General features: G+C 43.1%; 3 protein-coding genes and 3 non-coding genes across 54 annotated transcripts in view; 4 read left to right on the top strand and 2 right to left on the bottom strand.

The window, feature by feature from the left end:
• PBRM1 (polybromo 1) overlaps positions 1-1,220 on the bottom strand; it is a 119,153-nt gene extending 117,933 nt beyond the window's left edge. For 18 of the 47 annotated variants that reach the window (XM_058726606.1, XM_058726628.1, XM_058726624.1 and 15 more), the window contains exon 1: positions 733-924. The gene's annotated coding sequence lies outside the window, so the exon portion shown is untranslated. Of the gene's footprint in view, positions 1-732; positions 936-1,080 lie in introns of those variants that run through there. The other 29 variants (XM_058726629.1, XM_058726641.1, XM_058726650.1 and 26 more) reach the window with 7 other exon arrangements.
• GNL3 (G protein nucleolar 3) lies at positions 1,216-13,295 on the top strand. Of its 2 annotated transcripts, none has more exons than XM_058726667.1 (15): positions 1,216-1,443; positions 2,072-2,130; positions 2,487-2,624; positions 2,741-2,854; positions 3,081-3,164; positions 4,152-4,284; positions 5,027-5,139; positions 5,373-5,496; positions 5,914-6,001; positions 6,451-6,625; positions 6,757-6,899; positions 6,983-7,119; positions 7,205-7,380; positions 7,668-7,731; positions 13,120-13,295. In XM_058726667.1, the coding sequence occupies exons 1-15, from the start codon at positions 1,431-1,433 to the stop codon at positions 13,131-13,133; spliced, it is 1,575 nt and encodes a 524-aa protein (XP_058582650.1). In that variant the 5' UTR covers positions 1,216-1,430; the 3' UTR covers positions 13,134-13,295. The 2 variants fall into 2 exon arrangements, with proteins under 2 accessions (XP_058582650.1, XP_058582649.1); XM_058726666.1 differs by lacking the exon at positions 13,120-13,295 and adding an exon at positions 7,813-8,101.
• LOC131511247 (small nucleolar RNA SNORD19) lies at positions 4,324-4,400 on the top strand. Its single transcript, XR_009261442.1, has one exon. It is a non-coding gene; the product is annotated as a small nucleolar RNA SNORD19 (small nucleolar RNA).
• LOC131511258 (small nucleolar RNA SNORD19B) lies at positions 5,186-5,267 on the top strand. The gene has a single exon (XR_009261451.1). It is a non-coding gene; the product is annotated as a small nucleolar RNA SNORD19B (small nucleolar RNA).
• Positions 6,314-6,392, top strand: LOC131511248 (small nucleolar RNA SNORD69). The gene has a single exon (XR_009261443.1). It is a non-coding gene; the product is annotated as a small nucleolar RNA SNORD69 (small nucleolar RNA).
• GLT8D1 (glycosyltransferase 8 domain containing 1) lies at positions 8,169-20,957 on the bottom strand. Of its 2 annotated transcripts, none has more exons than XM_058726669.1 (10): positions 20,846-20,957; positions 15,794-15,847; positions 15,610-15,708; positions 13,295-13,508; positions 10,690-10,807; positions 10,111-10,195; positions 9,811-9,923; positions 9,086-9,252; positions 8,858-8,970; positions 8,169-8,689 (listed from the first exon to the last, which is right to left on the bottom strand). In XM_058726669.1, the coding sequence occupies exons 2-10, from the start codon at positions 15,807-15,809 to the stop codon at positions 8,499-8,501; spliced, it is 1,116 nt and encodes a 371-aa protein (XP_058582652.1). In that variant the 5' UTR covers positions 15,810-15,847; positions 20,846-20,957; the 3' UTR covers positions 8,169-8,498. The 2 variants fall into 2 exon arrangements, with proteins under 2 accessions (XP_058582652.1, XP_058582651.1); XM_058726668.1 differs by lacking the exon at positions 20,846-20,957 and adding an exon at positions 20,664-20,770.
• Positions 20,958-21,095: the final 138 nt, after the last annotated feature.

Raw genomic sequence — 21,095 nt, 5'->3', positions numbered from 1 at the left:
ATGGCTTAATAGCCTATCATATACACATATACCACAATTTACTAATCTTGGGGTTTAGGATAGAATATTAATATTTGAGGTATTTTGTAGACCCCCAAATCAAAGAAAACAATCAAGCCCCTTCCATTTATCCACACACATATTTGTTACTGTTTTAATTGGAAGTATTTCTCCAAAAGATACTTTCTAATCTTCCTTTGAATCTTAAAATACTACAATACGTTAGCAAGTAATAAAGCAAAACCATACTACTCTTCATAGGGAAAAAAATCACCTCAAAATCATTTTTGAGGAGTCCTAGTTCTTTGGAAAATAAGTTGATAAGAATGTTTTATTCCAACATGTTTCTCTAACTATAGCAATAATTTCTGTATCTGTTTATAATACCGTGTATTTGCCATTTTTCAGTATTTCTTCTACATTTTGCCAATCTTTCTTCATTAAATCACCAAACCTGCCCTATCACAACAAAACTACGCTTCTCTTACAGTCAAATATTTTAAGAGGTGGACAATTAAAAACCAGAAAACGTACACAGTTTTAAAAGCTTATTTTTTGTGGTGTTACATATAAATAAGATACTTAAATATCTAGCCTTTACTATAAATACAAGTCCCACTGATACAACATTCAGTCTTAACACAGTCATCTGTAAAACGGAAAAAAAAAAAAATCACTAGTTGAGTTTGCGTCCTAACCGACAAGAAACAACAAAAAAAAGGAGGCCCTGACCTGCGGAAGAAATGAAAGACTTTCCGGACCTGTCACTGGTACGGGGACTAAGGGAAACGTTGACAGCTTTGAAGCTGCCCGCGACGAGCGCTCGGCCAGCGGCTGGGGCGGGAAAGAAGCGGAGTTTCCGGGCCGCGGCGCGCCTTTGTCCCGGCCGGCAGGTGCGGCAAGGCGGCCGGGCCGTCCCGACGCCCGCCGCCGAGCCCCGCCCCGCGCGCCTGGCCCGACCGGCGCGTCCTCACGGCTGGGGCGGGGCCTCCGCTGCTGCTCCCGCCCGCCGGGGCCCACACAAAGGCCCGGCAGCCGGCCGAGTGGGAGCGGCCCCACCCGCCCCGGGCCCGGCCTTACCCAGCCGCTTCGCCGTCTGCAGCCCCGGCCGCGGTCGCCGACCGCCACGCCCCGCCCCGTGGCCGCCACGGCTGCTGCTATTGCTCCTCCGGCTGCGGCCGCTGCCGTCGCTCCAGCACCCGCCGCCCTCACCACCCTCACCCCTCCCGGTGCCGCCGCAAAACCAGTCCCGCGGCCGCCAAGCGAACCCGGCTCCGCACGACACTGCGTGCGCGCGCACGCGGGCGGACGGCGGCGCTGTTTACGGCGGTAGCGTCAGTGCGTGTTGCTCGCGCTTGTCCGCAGTTCACACGTGGCTGTGTCGGAGGCGCGTTGTAGCTTCTGCCGCTGCTTCCTTTCCTGCTACCAGGATGAAGCGACCGAGTGAGTGGGGTCGGGAAGCGGGTATGGAGGGGCTTCTGTCTCTGTTGGCCGATGCACCACCAGGGCGCTCCTCTGCGGGAATGGGAGAGCCTGCGGGTAGGCCGTCGCGCTGGTCCCTGGTAGTAGAACCAAGAGCGGGAAGGCCCCACGTTAATCGTGGGCCTGTTCTGTTGTACGAAACGAAGACAAAAGTGGAGACTAGGCAAGGAAACTGAGTCTGAACCATGTTTCGGGCCCGGCGTTTTCCCTTCCATGACCACGTTCAGTCTGGCCCTGGTGAGGTCCGAGAGCCGCCTCTGACACCCACTGTTTGCTCCTAACTTGTAATTCATGGTGTTTGACCAGAAGTGGCTGCTGTTTGGGGTCTCATGTGCTCCTGTGCGCAACCCGTCTATATGAGAAGAGTGGGAGCAAGGAAGCTGGGCTCTGCTCCGGACCTGTTCAGTCTACTTCTCTAGGATTTTAGAGTGGTGTATGTTTATTATCCGCCACATATGATACTTAAATTAAGTTTGAGAGTTAATTAGCTACTTAATAGGAAAAGGGATATGATTCTAGAGCACAGTCACTAAAAACGAAACAAATTGATCATTTGTGCCTAATCCTTTTGTGACCGGTTTCTTTGTAGAGTTAAAGAAAGCAAGTAAACGCATGACCTGCCATAAGCGGTATAAAATCCAAAAAAAGGTAAGTCCAGTGCTTAGGAGAACTGTATTAAGTATAATCCTAACGTGATTTCTGCTCCACCTCTCCTCCACTAGGAGGTCTGGATTAATAGGATTTCACCTCATGAAACTGAAGTTAAATAGACTGTCCATGGGTACAAGTTCTTAGGCATCAGGAATATGGCTGTGGGAAAGTGCAGTAATTTGGTGATAAGAAAGTCTGTAAACTCTGATCAGTATGTTAACCCTTGCAGAGAATCTTCTGGTGACATTTTTTTTTTTTGCTACAGCTTTTCTAGGTTATTTAACAGGCATAACTAACTTTAGCCAGATTGGCTAGTAAATTTCATAAACTAATAAAAATTTTTATTATGATAGGTTCGAGAGCACCATCGAAAATTGAGGAAGGAGGCCAAAAAACAGGGTCGCAGAAAGCCTAGAAAAGACCCAGGAGTTCCAAACAGTGCTCCCTTTAAAGAGGCTCTTCTTCGGGAAGCTGAGCTAAGGAAACAGCGAGTAAGATATGTTAGCTGAAACTTTGAACAAGTGATGTGTGGGTATGTGTACTTTTTGAAAGTAAAGTAAAACCAAGTTGCTCTGGCTCACCCTTTTCTCTTATGACTTGGATACAGCTTGAAGAACTAAAACAGCAGCAGAAACTCGATAGGCAGAAAGAACAGGAAAAGAAAAGGAAACTTGAAACTAACCCTGGTGTTAAGGCATCTAACTTGGAACCTGTGAACGAGGTATGATCAAGTGTCTTTGTGAATGAGAGTTCTATTGTAGAAGCAAAAGTATAGACTTAGGGCAGGGGCTGTTGTACCGCCTGGGCAGAAAAAGACCATTCTCACTCTGTTTTACCTATAGAAATAACAATTGCAGTGCTCCTAATTAGCCATGGAAAGTGGAGAAAGACGTTACAACTGAACTGCTAATTTTGTGTCTTTTTTCCTTTGTTTTTTTATCTTGTAGGAATTTGGGCAGCGTAAAGCTAAGAACAAAGCCAAGGCAGGCAAACAGAATCCAAAGAAGTTGTATTGTCAGGAACTTAAAAAGGTATTTTAGTCTAGGCTAGTGTGTAAAAATGGTAATGAGGTTGGAAAAGACTAGAGTCATTCTTTTTTCCTGTTACCAACCCTGAAAAGGTGGAAGTGGAATTCACTTGAGCTAGAAAAATTTTTCAGAAAGTTGGCTTATCCTATTTGTTTATTGTGGCTTATTCTATTTACAGCCTTTTCTGTTTAGCTAAAGGAAATATTCTTGTGTTTTAAATTTTTTGCACAGGAACAGTTTCCTATGAGCATGATTTACAAAAGTGGTACTTTGTGTTAAAGTAACATGATGATATAGCACATTTTAAAATAGAGTAAAACATGGGGTGCTTAGGTGACTCATTCAGTCAAGCATCCATGGTTGTTTCAGCTCAGGTCATGATCTCATGGTTTGTGCGATTGAGTCCCACATCCATGTTGTTAGCATGGAGCCTGCTTAGGATTTTCTCTCTCCCTCTCTCTCTGCCCCTCCCCCAACATGTGGGCACTTGCACTCTCAAAAATAAAACTTAATAGAGAAAAATACATTATAGCAAGCAGTGTGGAAAAAGTCTCTAAAATACTCTTGTTGGAAGTATTGTGTGACCTCCTAAGTGAAGGAGGTCAAGGGAGTGTCTTGGCATAGCTGCTCCCCAGAACTCCCATCCCCAATGCCCATTTTCCTAAGCTCACTCCCCTCTGTGAATAGAACATGACTGCTGCTCAGCAGTCTTGGCAGGGCCACAGGGGCCTATCAAACTACATAATTCACTATGGGAGGGTAATATGTTCAAGACAGTGGGGTATTTCCACTTTGATGAGAGACCAGAGGCTGCCAAGCAAACTTGTGTTTCACTTTCCTATGAGAAATGATATGTGAACATCCTTCATGCCAAAGTGAACACAAAAGATCCAACTTTGAGTTGCAAAGTGGAAAACGCCAGTATACTTGTATGGAGGGTGTTGCCAGACAGAGTAAGGGATGCTCCTCTGATAGTTTCTGCCTTGACAGGTGATTGAAGCCTCAGATGTTGTGCTGGAGGTGTTGGATGCCAGAGATCCTCTTGGTTGCAGGTGTCCCCAGGTAGAAGAGGCCATTGTCCAGGGTGGACAGAAAAAGCTGGTACTTGTATTAAATAAATCAGGTGAGCAAAAGGGATGTTTTATGTTCCATATGCACTAGTGAGGTATGAGGAAAACATGTGAGCAGTCTGATTTTTACTGAGGACTGTTAAGATCCAACTCTGATCTCAGTAAAGCCAGTGCATATGGTCTTGTTGCCAAAGACAGTGCTGGGCAATGGGGTGGAGGTATTTTCTATGAGAGATCAATTGGTTTCAACTTTCTTTTTGACATTCATTACTTAGCACTTTGTCTTAATCAAGAGTATAGGCTTCTGTACATAGCTTACTGTGCAGTATATTTCACATAGGAAGAGATGGCAGTATGACAGTATTTATGTGAAGTGCAGGTACGTACGGGTTTGAGCATCAGGGCCAGGAAAACCCAGAACAGAGACTTGGGAAGCAGAAAGTAATATTGGGATCCACAGTTACTGCTGGGGCCAGTAAACATGGCTGATATGTGAGAGTAAATTTTGGAAACATAGCCCTAGAGTTAGTAGGGTAATGATCTACAGGTAGACTTAATTCTGAAAGGGTGAGTAGTACAGAGGAGAATTGAAGAAATATAGAGGTATAGATACCAAAATCTGTTGAGATAAGGGCAGCATAGTGGGGAGCTTACCCTCTCCCCATCTTCCACTTAAATCTTTTTGAAAAAACTGAAGAGACAAACCAGAGTGAAATCCAGTTTATCAGATAGTGCATATTCCTATCAACAAAATTACCAAATTGGAGTATGTGTCTTATTCCTAATTCCTATTAGATTTGGTACCAAAGGAGAATTTGGAGAACTGGCTAAATTATTTGAAGAAGGAATTACCAACAGTGGTGTTCAGAGCCTCAACAAATCTGAAGGACAAAGGCAAGATAATCAAGGTACTCTTCACTGTTAGTGGTGGGAAGTATGGTTCTTTCAGATTTTGGATGGCTGAAATATGATGAGTGTACAAAATCTTGATTAAAAAATGAGAACTCATAAGATCCAACTCTGATTTCATCCAGAGATAATCTGAAAGATAATAGTGTGATTTTAATAGCTGGGTTCTGGAACCAGATTGCTTGGGTTTTATCTGGTGAGTTATCAGAAGTAAACTTGGAATTTTATTTAGCATTTGAAGTTAAAGAAGAGAGCTCCATTCAAATATGAAGTCTGTGTTGGGAAAGAAGGCCTTTGGAAGCTTCTTAGAAGTTTTCAGGAGACTTACGGCAAAGCCATTCGGGTTGGAGTAATTGGTGAGTTTCAGTTCAACACATCTTACGTATTACCTCTTAAGTGCCGAGAATTTTTCCATGTTAACTGTGTGGGGTTGGTGCTTAATAAAGGGCTTGTTCAAACATTAGCTTCTTGCCCATTTCAGATGCACACAAAGAAATGTTAATTGCTGCCTATTTCAGTCTTTTGCCAGATGTGCACTGTAGGAAGTTGGCTTCTGAAAGCTCCCTAGTTTATTTGAATTAATCCTCCTACCCTTGATTTCTTGTGCAAGAAATGAAGATGCTAAGATTTGTCTTAGTGTTGAAATGAAGACACTCAGATCCAACTCTGATCTTGCTCTAAACATCAGGCAAACCTAAAATAAGGCAGTGGAAATTTGGTAATTACCAATATAATACATAATGCCTTTTGTTCTGTGGATTTCCCATTTGTAGGTTTCCCAAATGTGGGGAAAAGCAGCATCATCAATAGCTTGAAACAAGAACGGATATGTAATGTTGGTGTATCCATGGGGCTGACAAGGTAAAAGTGAGTTCTTACATAATTATAATATTTTATCATAGATGAGTCAATATTTTGTTTTCAGTAGCTTAAGGAAGACCATTCTTTCTTTAGAGGTGTCAGTGAAAGGAACAGGGTTAGGTTAGTGCTAGGTTTAGGGAAGAATGGATTAGAGTGGAATAGCTCACATCTAGTTTGAAAGACAAGCAAATAGATTGAGGGGAGGGGAAATCTTTATGGCAGAGGAAACAGCATGCATTTAGGTCAACATATAGGCTATAACGTAGTGTTTCTTTTTAGAAGTAGATGGAGCACCGTTAGGGTTTCAGATAAAACACGAAGCGAATGATGATAAACTGGATCTGACAGACTGTGTGCTGAGTTTGTTCAATCCAACCCTGAGCTTCGCGTTGTCTCTCATCCTTCAGGTAAACCAGTGCTCCCATCAGTTACCATCCCCCTTGTTCTAGGTGCATGCAGGTTGTCACCTTGGACAAACAGATCACAGTCATAGACAGTCCAAGCTGCATCGTGTCTCCGCTTAACTCTGCCAGCACACTTGCTCTGAGGAGTCCAGCGAGTATTGAAATGGTGAAACCAGTAGAGGCCGCTAGCGCCATCTTGTCCCAGGCTGATGCTCGACAGGTATAAGAACCTCTTCCCTTGAGCTCCATTTTCTCTTTCATCATAAGCATTTAAGTGGGAGATTTTTCAAGGCTTTTTACACTGTATCAGATGAATGAAATTTTCAGTTTTCCTTTTTTTTTTTTCTTAAGGTAGTACTGAAATTTACTGTCCCAGACTTTAAGAATCCTCTGGAATTTTTTACATTGCTTGCTCAGAGAAGAGGACTGCACCAAAAAGGTGGAAGCCCAAATGTAGAAGGTGCAGCCAAACTGATGTGGTCTGAGTGGACAGGGTAAGACTCCTTTCTCTTGGCATTTTGAGGACCACATGGAATGAAGACCCCTGGTTTTTGACAAATCTTGTTTTTAATACTAGTGCCTCCTTAGGTTACTATTGCCATCCCCCTACATCCTGGACTCCTTCTCCACATTTTAATGAGGGCATCATGACAGACATGAAACAGGGCTTTAATCTGGAAGAATTGGAAAAGAACAATGCACACAGCATACACAGTAAGCAAGGCTTGTGTTTGCTCTCTTCGTTGGCTGACAGGGCAGTAAAAGGTCTCTGTTTACATGGACTATGTTCCTTCCCTAGGCATCAGGGGCCCTCGTTCAGCCAGGAGCATCCTTTTCCAGTCTTCAGGTCTAACAAATGGAATAATAGAAGAAAAGGACATTCCTGAAGAACTGCCAAGACAGAAACAGCAGGAGGAGGGGGAGGACCACAACGACCTTGACAGTGACCAGGAAAGTGTTGATGAAGAAGCTGATGTAAGTATGTTGCACACAAGTTGCTTAAGCTTGAGTGCATTTTTTAGCATTAATAATGTTTAACAAATGGGAAAGAGATGAAAGTAGAAATTAAACAGTTCATGATAGACTACCAAAAAAAAAAAAAAACCCAAGAAAAAAACCTAAGATTTAGTATTTAAGGTTTGCAATCATGAGTCTTAATTTTGTGTGTCTCGTTACAAGTACCTTCAGAGTCTTTCCAGATGTGCAGTTACTTAATGAGCAGACAAGGGTTACTAATCTTGCACTGCTTCTTTGTCCCACAGGAAGAGAGCTTAGCCATGGTCCCGGCGGAAGAGACGTGGGCACTGCCTGAAGAGTCTCAAGCAGGTGGGTTGGTGGAGGGATTTACCAATAACAAAGCGGCATGGTATGGAATTTTAACCTTAACTTTTCTTTTCTCCAATATAGATGAGTCAGCACAATCTTACATCTCAGATAAAATGGCTGAAGAGGAAGATGATGCTTATGACTTCAGTACAGACTATGTGTAACAACCTTGTCTTTTTAGAAGGTGTTTGTTGGGTTTTGTGGTTTGTTTTTTTTTTTACATTTTGAGCAGACTGCTGAGCTGTTCTATTGTGTGTGATGTATAGTTTGTTGCTGTATGCCATAAGCTGTGTGAATTTTGTAAATATATATCATGGTACACTCATTCTTTAAAAATGAGGCAATTATAAAGTGTCTGAATTCTATAGCAGCACCGCTCTCTTAACAACTGGGTAGAAGTATACTTAATCACCTGGAAGCAAACCATCAGACACCTATTGAAAAATGTAGGTTTCACTTTATTAACAGATCAGACCACAGGTTAATATTACAAAATTAAAACCAAGCAGTAGTGTTGAACTAGCCGTACCATCCCTGTCAGTCCTTCAGTATGGCAGTAAGCAAACATTTGGTAAGGCAGATGGAGACATTTATAGCCTATCTGGGAAGCTGACTGCTAAACAGGGTAGTTCATCCTCTTTACCCAGCTGAAATGTCCCTCTTTCCATGGGTTGCTGCAGGTAGGCATTGAAGCCTTGCAACTGTTAATTCCCACACATACTGTCTTCCAGGATTTCCTGAGAAATGCTTATAGCATAAATTATGTTTTATTTTGTATTTGAGATCTCCATATGTCTTCGGATCAGGCTGAATTTGCCTGTGGGGTCTGGAATGTACCATTTTTCCCAGACATCAGAATAGGAAGCAGTTCTTCCCCATGGCTTAAAGTGACCATTCCAATGAAGTAACTTGGCAGCCTTTACAAACTGGGGTGAATATCGTTTTCCAGCACTGGAACCTTACATTGAGAAAAAAAGAGCCAAATGATTGTACCTAGTACTAGTCAGAAATAAGAATGCTACATCAAACTCCAGAAAACTTAAAGGGAACTGGATATATCCCATCCCTGAGGAAAGACACTTAAATTCTTTATTAGTTAGGCCTTTGGTTAATTTTTTCAACTTACCGAGGTGGCGGACATTCCACATGGGGTCAATTGTAGAGTGCTGTTGATAAAATACGATCAACAGAGGTGGTGTTGTGGTGCTGCCAGCCAGTGTTCTGCTGTACAGTCCCTCTCTTGGGGGGACAAATGACAAATGTAAGCTGTTAGTGGAGAATCCTTAAAAATTCCTCTTAAGACCACCGGGTTGAAATAAGCATCTTTACAGCATGGTCAGCTATATATACTTACTCTACGTTGAGTTTCATCCATTTTTCCAGCTGGTTGGTTATATTCTGTCTTTTCCATTCTGTCAAGTTTGCAACAAAAACTCCAGGATTAAATGAGCAGGTGCTGGCTTTCATGGAAAGTTTACGAATTCTTTCTTTTTTATAGTCAAGATAGCCAATGTAATTATACTAAAACACAAATGGGATATATAGTAGGTTTATTGCTTCAAACAGAATAGATGTAACTGATAGCCAGTTAAAAAAAAAAAACCTGCTTATTAAACTACTCAGATTATTAGCAAAGGGGCTCTGTGTAAAGCAATGAAAAGTGACATTTGGGGGATGCCTGGGTGGCTTGGTCAGTTAAGCATCCAACTCTTGATCTTGGTTCAGGTCATACGGAGCCTGCTTGGGATGCTCTCTCTCTCTCCCTGCCCTTCCTGCACACATGTGCCCATGCTCTCTCTTCCTCCTCTCCAATAAACATTTTTAACAAAACAGTGACATTTCGGATTCCAAATTAACAATAGGAACCTAGAATAAACCTACTAAGCCAGATGTTCAAAGAGAATCAGGTTGTTAAAATCATGAACCAGTCCACAGAAAAGTGGCCTTGAATTTGGGGATGAACTGGGGAATGGAACATGTAGCAAAAAGTAAAGGGCCCCTTGATTTTGCTGCCTCTCCCCATTACCCTGCAGTATAGAGAGTGGCGTGTCTATGTAAGATCTTGAATAAGAACTTTACCTGGTTCCCTGCTCCACGGATGACAACTTTGGTAGAGGCTGAGTCACAATCTTCTGAAAATGCAGCTGCATGCCCTGGCTTCAGTGGTGTGTTGTAAAGGGTAAGAATATCCCCTGAAACAGACAAGGTGTATGATTTAGATTTACTTTTTTTTTTCTTTTAAGATTTACACTTTGAGTTGCCTCAAGATGCCCATTCCTCCCACTTAGGATGACCTTTTATAAGATACCATAAATAAAACAATTGCTACCACCCACACTCTGGATAGAGAACAGCACTAATGGTGACAGTCTTTGGTACCTTGCACAATTACATCATCATCCATATATATGGCCTTCTTTGCACTGGGAACCAGAATTGGCAAGTAGAACCTTGCAAAGGTTAACTGGGAAAGGAAAAAGAAAGAGCCATTGGCACAGGATTCATCAGTGACTATGCCTTTATTAGAAACTCCCAGAGTGCTCTCAGTACCCATGCAGGAGAAGACAGCTAAAGGTCTCTCAGAACTGCCCAACCTTGATCCCCAGGGAACCATACCCAGTTACCCAAGTATTCCAATCACTTCCTAACACAGTGGACTCCTGAAGAACTTGGGGTTTAGGGGCACTGGCCCCCTGCACAAAAATCCACATACAACTTTTAAGTCTCCCAAAACTTAATAGCCTACTGTTGACCTTACCTATAACAGTCCATACATCTGGTATACATACTATATGCTGTATTAGAATAACGTAAGCTAGGGAAAAATGTTAAAATCGTAAGAACAAACATTTATAGTACTGTATCGAAAAAAATCTGCATATAGGTGGACCCATGCAGTTCAAACCTGTGTTCGAGTCCACCAAACTCCAAGTACAAACAAGGATGTATGGAACTCACTGGTTTTATGGATTCCCCCTGGTCAGGATCCTCCTTGACTTTCCCTTCCAAAAGTTTAGTGTCAAAATCCACAATTTTGTACCTGATGCTTTTCAAGGTACTGCTGCTGAGCCAGGACCTGATGAAAATAAAGCACCGAATTTGTTTTAAATAACCATGTCCTGGGGCGCCTGGGTGGCGCAGTCGGTTAAGCGTCCGACTTCAGCCAGGTCACGATCTCGCGGTCCGTGAGTTCGAGCCCCGCGTCAGGCTCTGGGCTGATGGCTCGGAGCCTGGAGCCTGTTTCCGATTCTGTGTCTCCCTCTCTCTCTGCCCCTCCCCCGTTCATGCTCTGTCTCTCTCTGTCCCAAAAATAAATTAAAAAAAAAAACGTTGGAAAAAAAAAAAAAAATAACCATGTCCTTGGGGCGCCTGGGTGGCTCAGTCGGTTAAGCACCCAACTTTGGCTCAGGTCATGATCTTGCGGTTGATGGGTTCGAGCCCCGCATTGGGCTCCGTGCTCACAGCTCGGAGCCTGGCGCCTGCTTTGGATTCTGTGTGTGTCTCTCTCTCTCTGCCCCTCCCCTACTTGCACTCTCTCTCTCTCTCTCTCAAAAATAGATAAACATTAAAGAAAAATTTTTAAATAACCATGTCCCCAGGAACTCTTGGGTGGCTCAGTCAGTTAAGTGTCCAACTTCAGCTCAGGTTACAATCTCACGTCATGGTTCGTTAGGTGTGCTAACAGCTCAGAGCTTGGAGCCCACTTCAGATTCTGTGTCTCCCTCACTTTCTGCCCCTCCCACACATGTGCGAGCGCGTGCTCTCTTTCAAAAATAAACATTAAAAAAAAATTTTTTTTTTAATTTTTTTTTTTTAACGTTTATTTATTTTTGAGACAGAGACAGAGCATGAACGGGGTAGGGTCAGAGAGAGGGAGACACAGAATCTGAAACAGGCTCCAGGCTCTGAGCTGACAGCACAGAGCCCGATGCGGGGCTTGAACTCACGGACCATGAGATCATGACCTGAGCCGAAGTCGGCCGCTTAACCAACTAAGCCACCCAGGCGCCCCTAAAAAATTTTTTTAAATAAGTAACTATGTCCCCAAACTATAGCCTTCTCTGTCTTCCAATGAGGGCATAATGTAGTTTAAGAGAAACCCTGGGGACCATATAGATGTCTTCAAGCCTCTTCTATGAGCCTTGGTTTCCTCATCTAAGTGAAGGTATGCCCATCAAAGTCCCTGCCTGAACCAAGATTCTGTGGTGATGGACAGTGCTCCCACCAGGCTCACATTCAGGATCAGTGCTGGAGAGAAACCAGTTGAGAACATCCCATCATCACACGGACCAATCAACTCTTGTTTCTCCAAATACGTGGTGAAGAAAAGTCAAAATATGATGGCAGTGAAAGCTAATTGTCGACAAAACTGGTAGTCAGCCTGTTCTTTTAGACTCATTAATTCAGTGTAATGACTAAGTAATTCCTCCACCAGTGTCTAAGGTACTAACTCTAAGAAAGTCTGTGTTCTGTAAATAACTGCACATTTTTCCTGTGGTCTCTGCTAGTGCAGTATTTCTACATTATTTTAGATGGTTTTGGAGTTTTTATTTACTTTTTTAAAGTTTATTTTTGAGACCGAGAGAGAGACAGAGCATGAGCAAGGGAGGGGCAGAGAGAGAGAGGGAGACCCAAAATCTAAAGCAGGCTCCAGGCTCTGAGCTGTTAGCACAGAGCCGGAGGCAGGGCTTGAACCCACGAGCCACGAGATTGTGACCTGAGCCAAAGTCAGACACTCAACAAACTGAGCCACCCAAGCGCCCCTTGGAGTCCTTAAAATATAGGAAAAATAATAACAACTTTCACAAACTAAACAGGAACTATGGAGAAAGTCACAAGGACAGAAATGTTTTAGAACAGTGACAACTGTTAGCCTATTAAATAAGATGTTTCTTTGAATATTATAAATCTGAATTCAGAGCATTTTCAAGATCTGGATGACTTTATCAGATTAGGATTCTTTGATTAATCACAATTACAGTAAGGAACGTTTACTGACTATTATGTTCTTAATTTTTTTTATATATTCTCATTTTCAACACAATAATCCTCTAAGTTGGACATTTTCACCCCATACTTAGAGATGAGGAAATGGGCTCCCAGGGGTTAAGTAATTCTCCCCAATCACTGGGCCAGGATCCGGATTCTCATCTATATGCTCACTTCACCACACCACCTTGCCATCGTTCCCCTGACCCATCCCACTCTAGAACTAACTACTCAGGGTGTGTCCATGAGATAAGGAACTTGTAACAGAATGTAAATCAACATATTGCTTCCTTCACTGAGAAACTATTACTAAAAAAAAATCTTGATTTAATAATGTGTGTATGACAGAATTAATTTACATCTTGGTACAAATTCCTTATATTCTTTGTCCTACCACAGGGATGTGTTTATGATACAATCACATGGAAAAACCTCTCATGTGCAGTTTTTATGTGGTATGATCTCAATTGTATAGAAGAAGTATACACATATGGAAAAAAACATTCCTGGATTGGCAGCTGGCCTGTTCTAGAGCATCCTCTAGAAGCAGAATCATCAGGCAAGCAGAACTCACCGGAGATGGTCTGCTGTACCATTGAGCGTAACAATGTAAAACATCACATTGGAGCGAGTGTTGTGCTGAATGCTGTTTATGGCTGCAATGGCCCCCCCGAGCCTATCTTCAGATGCAGCGATGACCACAGGAATCTCCTCTTGTCTCCCGTCTACAGCTTGTCGGGGAACATTTGGGACAAAGTCTATGGGCTGAAACCCCACAATTCCTGAATCTGCAAAGAACACACACAAGGAAAGTATTGTGATACAAAACCTCATAAGCTTTTGATCTAGAGCCCAAGACATGATAAGAGGTAAGGTGAGGATTATACTTACTTTATTCTCCCCCCATTACAACATGAGGCAGATAGCCCAGAAACTCTGTGTTTTCCTATGTGTGACAAGGCTTTTAGAAAAGTAGAAACATTAAAAAAAATATTGGTGGACTGAATTCTGATACATTACTGGTGGGAATACAATAGAATCTTTCCAGAATGTCTTTTTAGCAATTTGTATCAAGAACCTTAAACAGGTACATGATCTCTGACCCAGTAATAACCCCTTGCCTCTTTTAAGTACAAATCTGAGAGGTAATCCAAAGTCGCAAGTGTGTTTATAATTGTGAAAACCTAGAAACTGACTAAACCATGTTTTTCTTTTTTAAAAAAAATTTTTTTTTTTTAACGTTTATTTATTTTTGAGACAGAGAGAGACAGAGCATGAGCAGGGGAGGGTCAGAGAGAGAGGGAGACACAGAATCTGAAACGGGCTCCAGGCTCTGAGCTGTCAGCACAGAGCCCAACGCGGGGCTTGAACTCATGGACCGTGAGATCATGACCTGAGCTGAAGTTGGCCGCTTAACCGACTGAGCCACCCAGGCGCCCCTAAACCATTTTTTTTCAAACCATGAACTGTGTCCCATAAATAGGCATGAAATCAATTTAGTGGGTCACAATCAGAATTTGAGTAGAAAAGCAATTCCTGAATTGGAATAGAGCACCAAATCAGAAAAGTATCAGACCACACACCACACACAGCAATTCTAAGTACTGTTTTGTAAACGTTCCTTTTTGCCTTTTACAATATATATTCATTCATTTACATTCATTGGACACTGAGCATCTAATATGTGCTAGGCATTGGGGTCATAGCCATAAGTAAAACACAAATCTCTACCACCACGAAGGGTAGATGGACAATAAGCAAATACACATGTATATTTGGGTGCTGTCTATAACATGTTTCTTATAGTGGGAATGCCATCAAAAAAAGGCTGAGTCACATTGTTCCAAGACTATTTTTCCTGTGGAAAACAAACTATGTGGCATTAAAATTATATATGAAGAATATCTACCATCACGGTGACTTGCTTCAGATATAATCACATGGAAAAACAGGTCATTGCAGTTTATATATTACATCATCTCATGACAGAAAAAATACATACACAGAAAAAAAAGGCAGGAAGGTACTAAGCCAAAATTTTAGTAATAGCTGTATCTAGGCAATGAAATAATTTTCAATGAAAATTTATTGAGCACCTCCTGTGTACTAGCCATCATCCAACTACATAGGAGATAAAGCAGTGAACAAAGTATTCTCGTGGAGCCTGAATGCTGTTTTCCTTTTTCTAAATGTTCCCACCAAGAGCATACATTATGCATACATTATACATATCATACTTACTTGCTTAATGTATGTTGTATGTATATATGTAAATACATACTGTTATTTCAGAGCACTCTGTGAAGGTCAGGCAAAAGCTATTCGTCTTTTCTTGTTCTGGTCAACTAGGGTGGGTAGCAACCGCAAAATGATTTTTGACAAACATCCTGAAACCTCCCAATACTGCAGTAGAGCAATGGAATTATGCAATAAAGTGATTTTTTACATCAGTTAATAAGGCTTTCTGGTTTTGTTTTACTACTATGGTCCCAGTACTACTGTTCCACACGTTAAAGGAAAGAACAGATGAAGGAAAGGAGCCCAATGACACCAGTAAACAGGGCAGGCATCAAGTAGAAGCTTCACATACCTGTCCCCACCTTCTGAAGCCCTCCCCTGCTGCAATGAGCAGACAGTTCCCCTAAGGCCTCTGCTTTGGTGAAAAGGGGTCTGCGGTAAGATAAAACCCTTAGCAAATCTCCACAACAGGGAGGTGGGGGTGGGGCCATAAGAACACAAGGAGCACCACTACCTTTTCCTAGCAGCTTTTGTAAGGACAAGAAGAAAACTTTATTTTCCTTTAGCCTAGTGTTATAACTTTTAGGATGTGGGACACAGGGAACCCCGGGTCCTCAACAGATGCCAAAACATTAGTAAGGGTTCCCATACCTGAAACCTCATTCCTTAGCAAACTGCTCAGGCCGAGAAAGTTATGGTGCAAAACCAGTAGGAAGAGAACAACAACCAGGACCAGGACGATGATGTTTACTGAAACAAAGAGGAAAAGCCTGCATTACATCTCTTTACCTTTTGAGCAGCTATAAAAACAAGAAAATTTGTAGAAAGAGCATACCTTTACGGAATGACATCTTTCTCTTCTGTCTTATATAAATATTAGTTTTTAACCCTACAAAACAAAAACAAGCCCCCAAAGTCAGCAGGTACATGAGAATGGCCATCGAAATGCCTCAGCATTTTATTTAGATAGAAACAAGAAATGCATACAAGTATTTTCTGCCAGAAGCTCATTCTGAATTAATAGTCTCCAAGAACCCAATTTGGGATCTGAATTTTATATAGTTGTCATGATAATAAAATACTTGCAAATAACCTGGGAGAAATAGATAGCCTTGTATGTTAAATATCACCAGATGAAAAGCAAAATAAATTCTACCAAGAGGACTACCTGAGGTCTAACCACTATGGAAATGTTCTCCAGGTGAAATTTCTAGTTAAATTAGACATGGACTCTGTTGTCTATAGCCTGAGGTCGGCCTCACTGGCACAAAACGTCCCTGTTCTGAGTTGTATCCCATTCAGCTTTAACTGGAATTAAAGAGAAAAATTTTCCAACTTCATTTAAAACAAAATTTCATTTAAAGAGAAATTCATTTAAAGAAACATAATTACAAAAATGCACAAAACCCAATTTTGCCGTCAAAATTTGAGACTGCTGTTCTCAAAAATTAAAAATCCCCTAAAAGAAAAATGAGCTTCTTTCCAGGGTTTCATTTCTGTTGGTAACTACTCATCTCTTCCTAAAGTGGTATCCAATACTGTCACTCTGCCTGTGGCTTGTGCTCCTCAGCTCATCTGATGCTTTCACTTAAAAAAAAGATTAATAGCCTGGCTGGCTCTGTCAGAAGAGCATGGGGTTGTGAGTTCAAGCCCTGCAATGAGTGTAAAGATTACTTAAAAAATAAATAAAAAAGAAAACTGTAAAATAATAATAATGATCATCCAATGAAAATGAGATTGTGTGTGGAACAAAATTAAATGATGAGATTTCTACAACAATCTCTGGGTAACGTTTCCTTATAAAAACAGGTTTATGCAACCAGGATATTATAATCCTACCTTTGAGACATTTACCATTTTCTACTTCATCTTCCCCCTCATGGAAGCATCTAACATTTACATAAGGCTACTAACTTCACAACGCACCCTGAATTATAGCATATTTCTACATCAAAGTGTGGTGCCTGGGTGGCTCAATTGGTTAAGCATCTGACTTCAGCTCAGGTCATGATCTTACAGCTCATGGGGGTTCAAGCCCCATGTCGGGCTCTGTGCTGACAGCTCAGAGCCTGGATCCTGCTTTGGATTCTGTGTCTCCCTCTCTCTCTGCCCCTCCTCCACTTGTACTCTGTCTCTCAAAAATGAATAAAGATTAAAAAAAAATTTTTTTAATAAAAAAAATTTAAATAATTAAATAAAAGTAAGTTTGAATTAATTTCATCTTAAGTGTGTGCCTATCAGGCACTTGATTTCTCAAGACCTTTGAAAAAAAGAGAAAAAAAAAGAAATCTATTGAAGGGTTGTTTTAAGAACTGAGAATCACAGATTAGACTACAAACTGGGGAGAAAATAATTCAGACTCCCAAAGAACAATCTAAAATACGTACACACACACTCTCTCCCTCTCTCCCATTTCTTTCTAGAGCAGTATATATAAAGTACATTATACCAGTGAACTTCTCTAAAGAATGCACGTCATTATATACACTGTGTGCTTTTCACATGGTGGGCTGAGCCTTACCTATAAAAACTGGTTGACCAGGAGCCCCGCAGACAAAACTCTAACATCTGCCTGCTTGGAGCCAATTTCCACCACAAATAAAGAGAACCATCTCACTCGAATAAATCTCATTTAACTTAATGATACAAGGGACAGTGTTTTAGCTCAACAACGTCCAGTAAGTTACTTAGAGACAGTATGTGGATTGAGAGGTAATTAGCTAGACACAAGAAAACCACAATCCTGACAGGTACTTGATGTACTTAAATAAACCACCATGGCAGAAACCATTTGCTTCTAAAACTTCCACAGTTATCTCTCTGCCAAATGCTAATTATTATGAAGTATGTCTGATCCATATTTTCTTTCCTATTGCTACTCCTTGTAATGAAACTCACTGATGTGGTTAGAAAGAATTCTCAAAACCTCATGTAGAACCTGGATGTGTAATAGTGGCTATATTTTTTAAGAGTACACAGCTAAGAACAATTTGATCAGCAATATTCAATTTTTCACTAGGGAAGTTAATATTTTGTTTAGAAATTATAAAACCTTCACATTCCCAAATCACTCACAAAACACACACACACAACCAGGACAGGCGTATCCAAAAAATATGGCTGAAGAAACCTTAGGGAGAAAGAATACCATTTTTTTTTTAACTTGCTAGTTACCGGCATTAGCACCCATTCTCGGCAGATGTACCCACCTTTTCTGCTCTCCCTCTTGTTAATATGTAGTCCCAAGAGGGGCGCCTGGGTGGCGCAGTCGGTTAAGCGTCCGACTTCAGCCAGGTCACGATCTCGCGGTCCGTGAGTTCGAGCCCCGCATCAGGCTCTGGGCTGATGGCTCAGAGCCTGGAGCCTGTTTCCGATTCTGTGTCTCCCTCTCTCTCTGCCCCTCCCCCGTTCATGCTATGTCTCTCTCTGTCCCAAAAATAAATAAAAAACGTTGAAAAAAAAAATTAAAAAAAAAAAAATATGTAGTCCCAAGAAAGGTCATTCCACTTACGCTCTGTAAGCTAATCTCTACTTGTTTCCTTGGCACAACATCAGCAAACTCACTCTCTGCTGGATCACACCCATCAGCATACTATCATGCTCTTGTATCTTTCCAGTTAATTAATTAAAAAAAAAAAAAAAAAAAAAGACACCACTCCCCTCACCCAGTTGACCCACGGACCCATTTTTCTGCTCCCCTCACTCTAAATGCTTGAAAAAATTTTACCTCTAGCTCTTCCTCATCCTCTTTTAGCCTCCTCCAGGCCAGACTTCTGTCCCTACTGTTCCATTCAAACTCATCTTGTTGAGGTCACCAAAGCCCAAGGTCATTTTTTAAAATGTTTATTTTGAGAGAGAGAAAGAGAGAGGGAGGGGCAGAAAGAGAGAAAATCCCAAGCAAACTCCACATCCAGCGAGGAGCCCAATACGGAACTCAATCTCACAACTGTATCTCAGGCCAAGGTTATCTTTCTATACTGTTATCCATCCCCTCAGAGGCCATCAGGAAAGTTCACCACATCCCCTCCTCAATTATGAAATCCTCTCATTTATTATTTTTTTTAATATTTATTTTTGAGAGAGAGAGAGCATGAGCAGGGGAGGGGCAGAGAGCAAGGGAGACACAGAATCTGAAGCAGGGTACAGGCTCTGAGCTGTCAGCACAGAGCCCAATACAGGGGCTCGAACTCAGGAATGGTGAGATCATGACGAGAGCCCAAGTCGCACACTTAACCAACTGAGCTATCCAGGTGCCCTTCATTTCTTTGTTTCTTTATATCTGTCTTCTGGGCCTAGAATGTGAGCCCTAATGAGAACAGAGACCCCAATGAAACAAAGTGTTTACTGATGTATCCTCACCATCAAAAACCTCCACTGGTAGTGGGCAGGTGATATTTGTTGAATGATCTTGTAAATAGGAGCATTGGTGGTTCTCAGCTCAGAAAGGGAACACAATCTTTGATAATGGTCATGAAAACACATTTCAACATAAGGAACGACATGGATTCCAGCAGAGATCTCTCTCAAATGGAACCTCACAAGCAATTTCCTTTTTTCATATCTTCATAGCTCAAATACCGTACTGCCTCTATAGCAACTGACACGTTGTAAAGTGCATTTAAAAAGGAGTAAAACGGGGGTGCCTGGTTGGCTCAGTTGCAGGAGCAAGCGACTCTTGACACCAGGCTGTGAGTCTGAGCCCCATTTTGGGTGTAGAGATTTCCAAATAAATAAAATTTTTAAAAAGGAAGGGGGAGGGTGTAACAGAGGGATATGTCAATTTCTACATACAACAGAAAGTCTATTAAGTCTCTGCCAGGCTGAAAAGTGGAAAAGCACTAAAGATATACATCCACTTTCTCCTACCTCTTCATCTGGCTAACTCCTACTTGGCTTTCAGGACTCGAGGGAGCCTCTCCTCCCCTCCCCCTGCCCCCTTCAAGATGCAGCTGCCCTGAGCTCCCACATCTCCCGGCCCTCCCTATCCAAGAATAAAGCTGGCTGTCATTTATTTCTAGGGTTACACCATTGTCTCCCTTGACACACTCTGGGCTCTAGGAAGGTAAGGACCTGAGGTTGGTCACAGCCGTATCCTAGGCTCACTGCGTGGCAGAGAAAAAGGTACCGCGAAATGTGCTGAATGTATGAATGTGGGCGGCAGCCTGCCCGGGGAAAGCTGAGCATCCCACTGTCTGTGACCCTGACACGCAACACAGCATAGAGGCCAGAGAGCCACCTAGGATTCACAGGCCCAGGTTCCCCAGGGAGGTTTCTCTCCCAAGCGTGGGCACCCCATCTCGCTCAGGGGGTAACAAGGGAGGGCCTAAGTTTTTGAGATAGACACCAGCTTTGAAAGAGAGGCAAAGCGAACCCTTGGCCCCTATAGGGAGGGGCCGGTGCAGCCGGCGAGCGTGTTGGACGGCCAACCTGGGAGACTCTCCGAATGGAGGCCATCTCTCCATTTCGGTGCAAGGGACGGAGGAGGGGGGGGGGGTCCCCTCTTTGAGAGGATGCCCTTTCTATTGGGTGATGTGGCCTGGGGTACTGCCCTCTAAATTCTAGGGGTCAACACGGCCCCCTTACGCTTAGGGGTGCTAAGGACGGTGTGACGCTCCGTAGGACCTCCCCACCCCCCACGCCCAGAGACCCCCGGTTAGGGCCGGGGCAAGCAGCTCATCTCGGACGCTCCCCGCGACCGCCCTTACCTGCAGCCAGAGGAGGAGGAGCCACCGTCCGGGCCCCGGCCCGCCCCGCCAGCTCAGCGCCCGCGCGGCAGGCCCGGGGGCCCAGTCCGCCGCCGGGCCGCCCGCCTCCCCTGCACTCCGGACCAAGCCCGCCCGCCTGCTAGTTCTGCGGCCGCGGCGCAGCCCCGACACCTGAAACCCACCCGCCGCTCCGACCGCGGAATCGTGGCGCCGAACAGGCGCGCCGGGCAGCCCCACCGCCCGGGTCCTCGCAGAGAAAAGCCGGTCGCCATGGAGACGGGGCGCGCTCTGGCGGCCGTTAGGCCGCGGGGGCGCTGAGGAGGACAGTTTGGAGGGCCGGGGCCGCGGCTCCCGCCATTACACTACTGACGGCTAACCCCTCCCGGACGCGCGATGCCTCTGCTCGACCGCCACCGTCGCCACCTCAGCCCT

Source organism: Neofelis nebulosa, chromosome 4, assembly GCF_028018385.1.
Source record: "Neofelis nebulosa isolate mNeoNeb1 chromosome 4, mNeoNeb1.pri, whole genome shotgun sequence".
NCBI classification, from domain to species: domain Eukaryota; kingdom Metazoa; phylum Chordata; class Mammalia; order Carnivora; family Felidae; genus Neofelis; species Neofelis nebulosa.
This window is presented reverse-complemented; position numbering and strand designations above follow the sequence as displayed.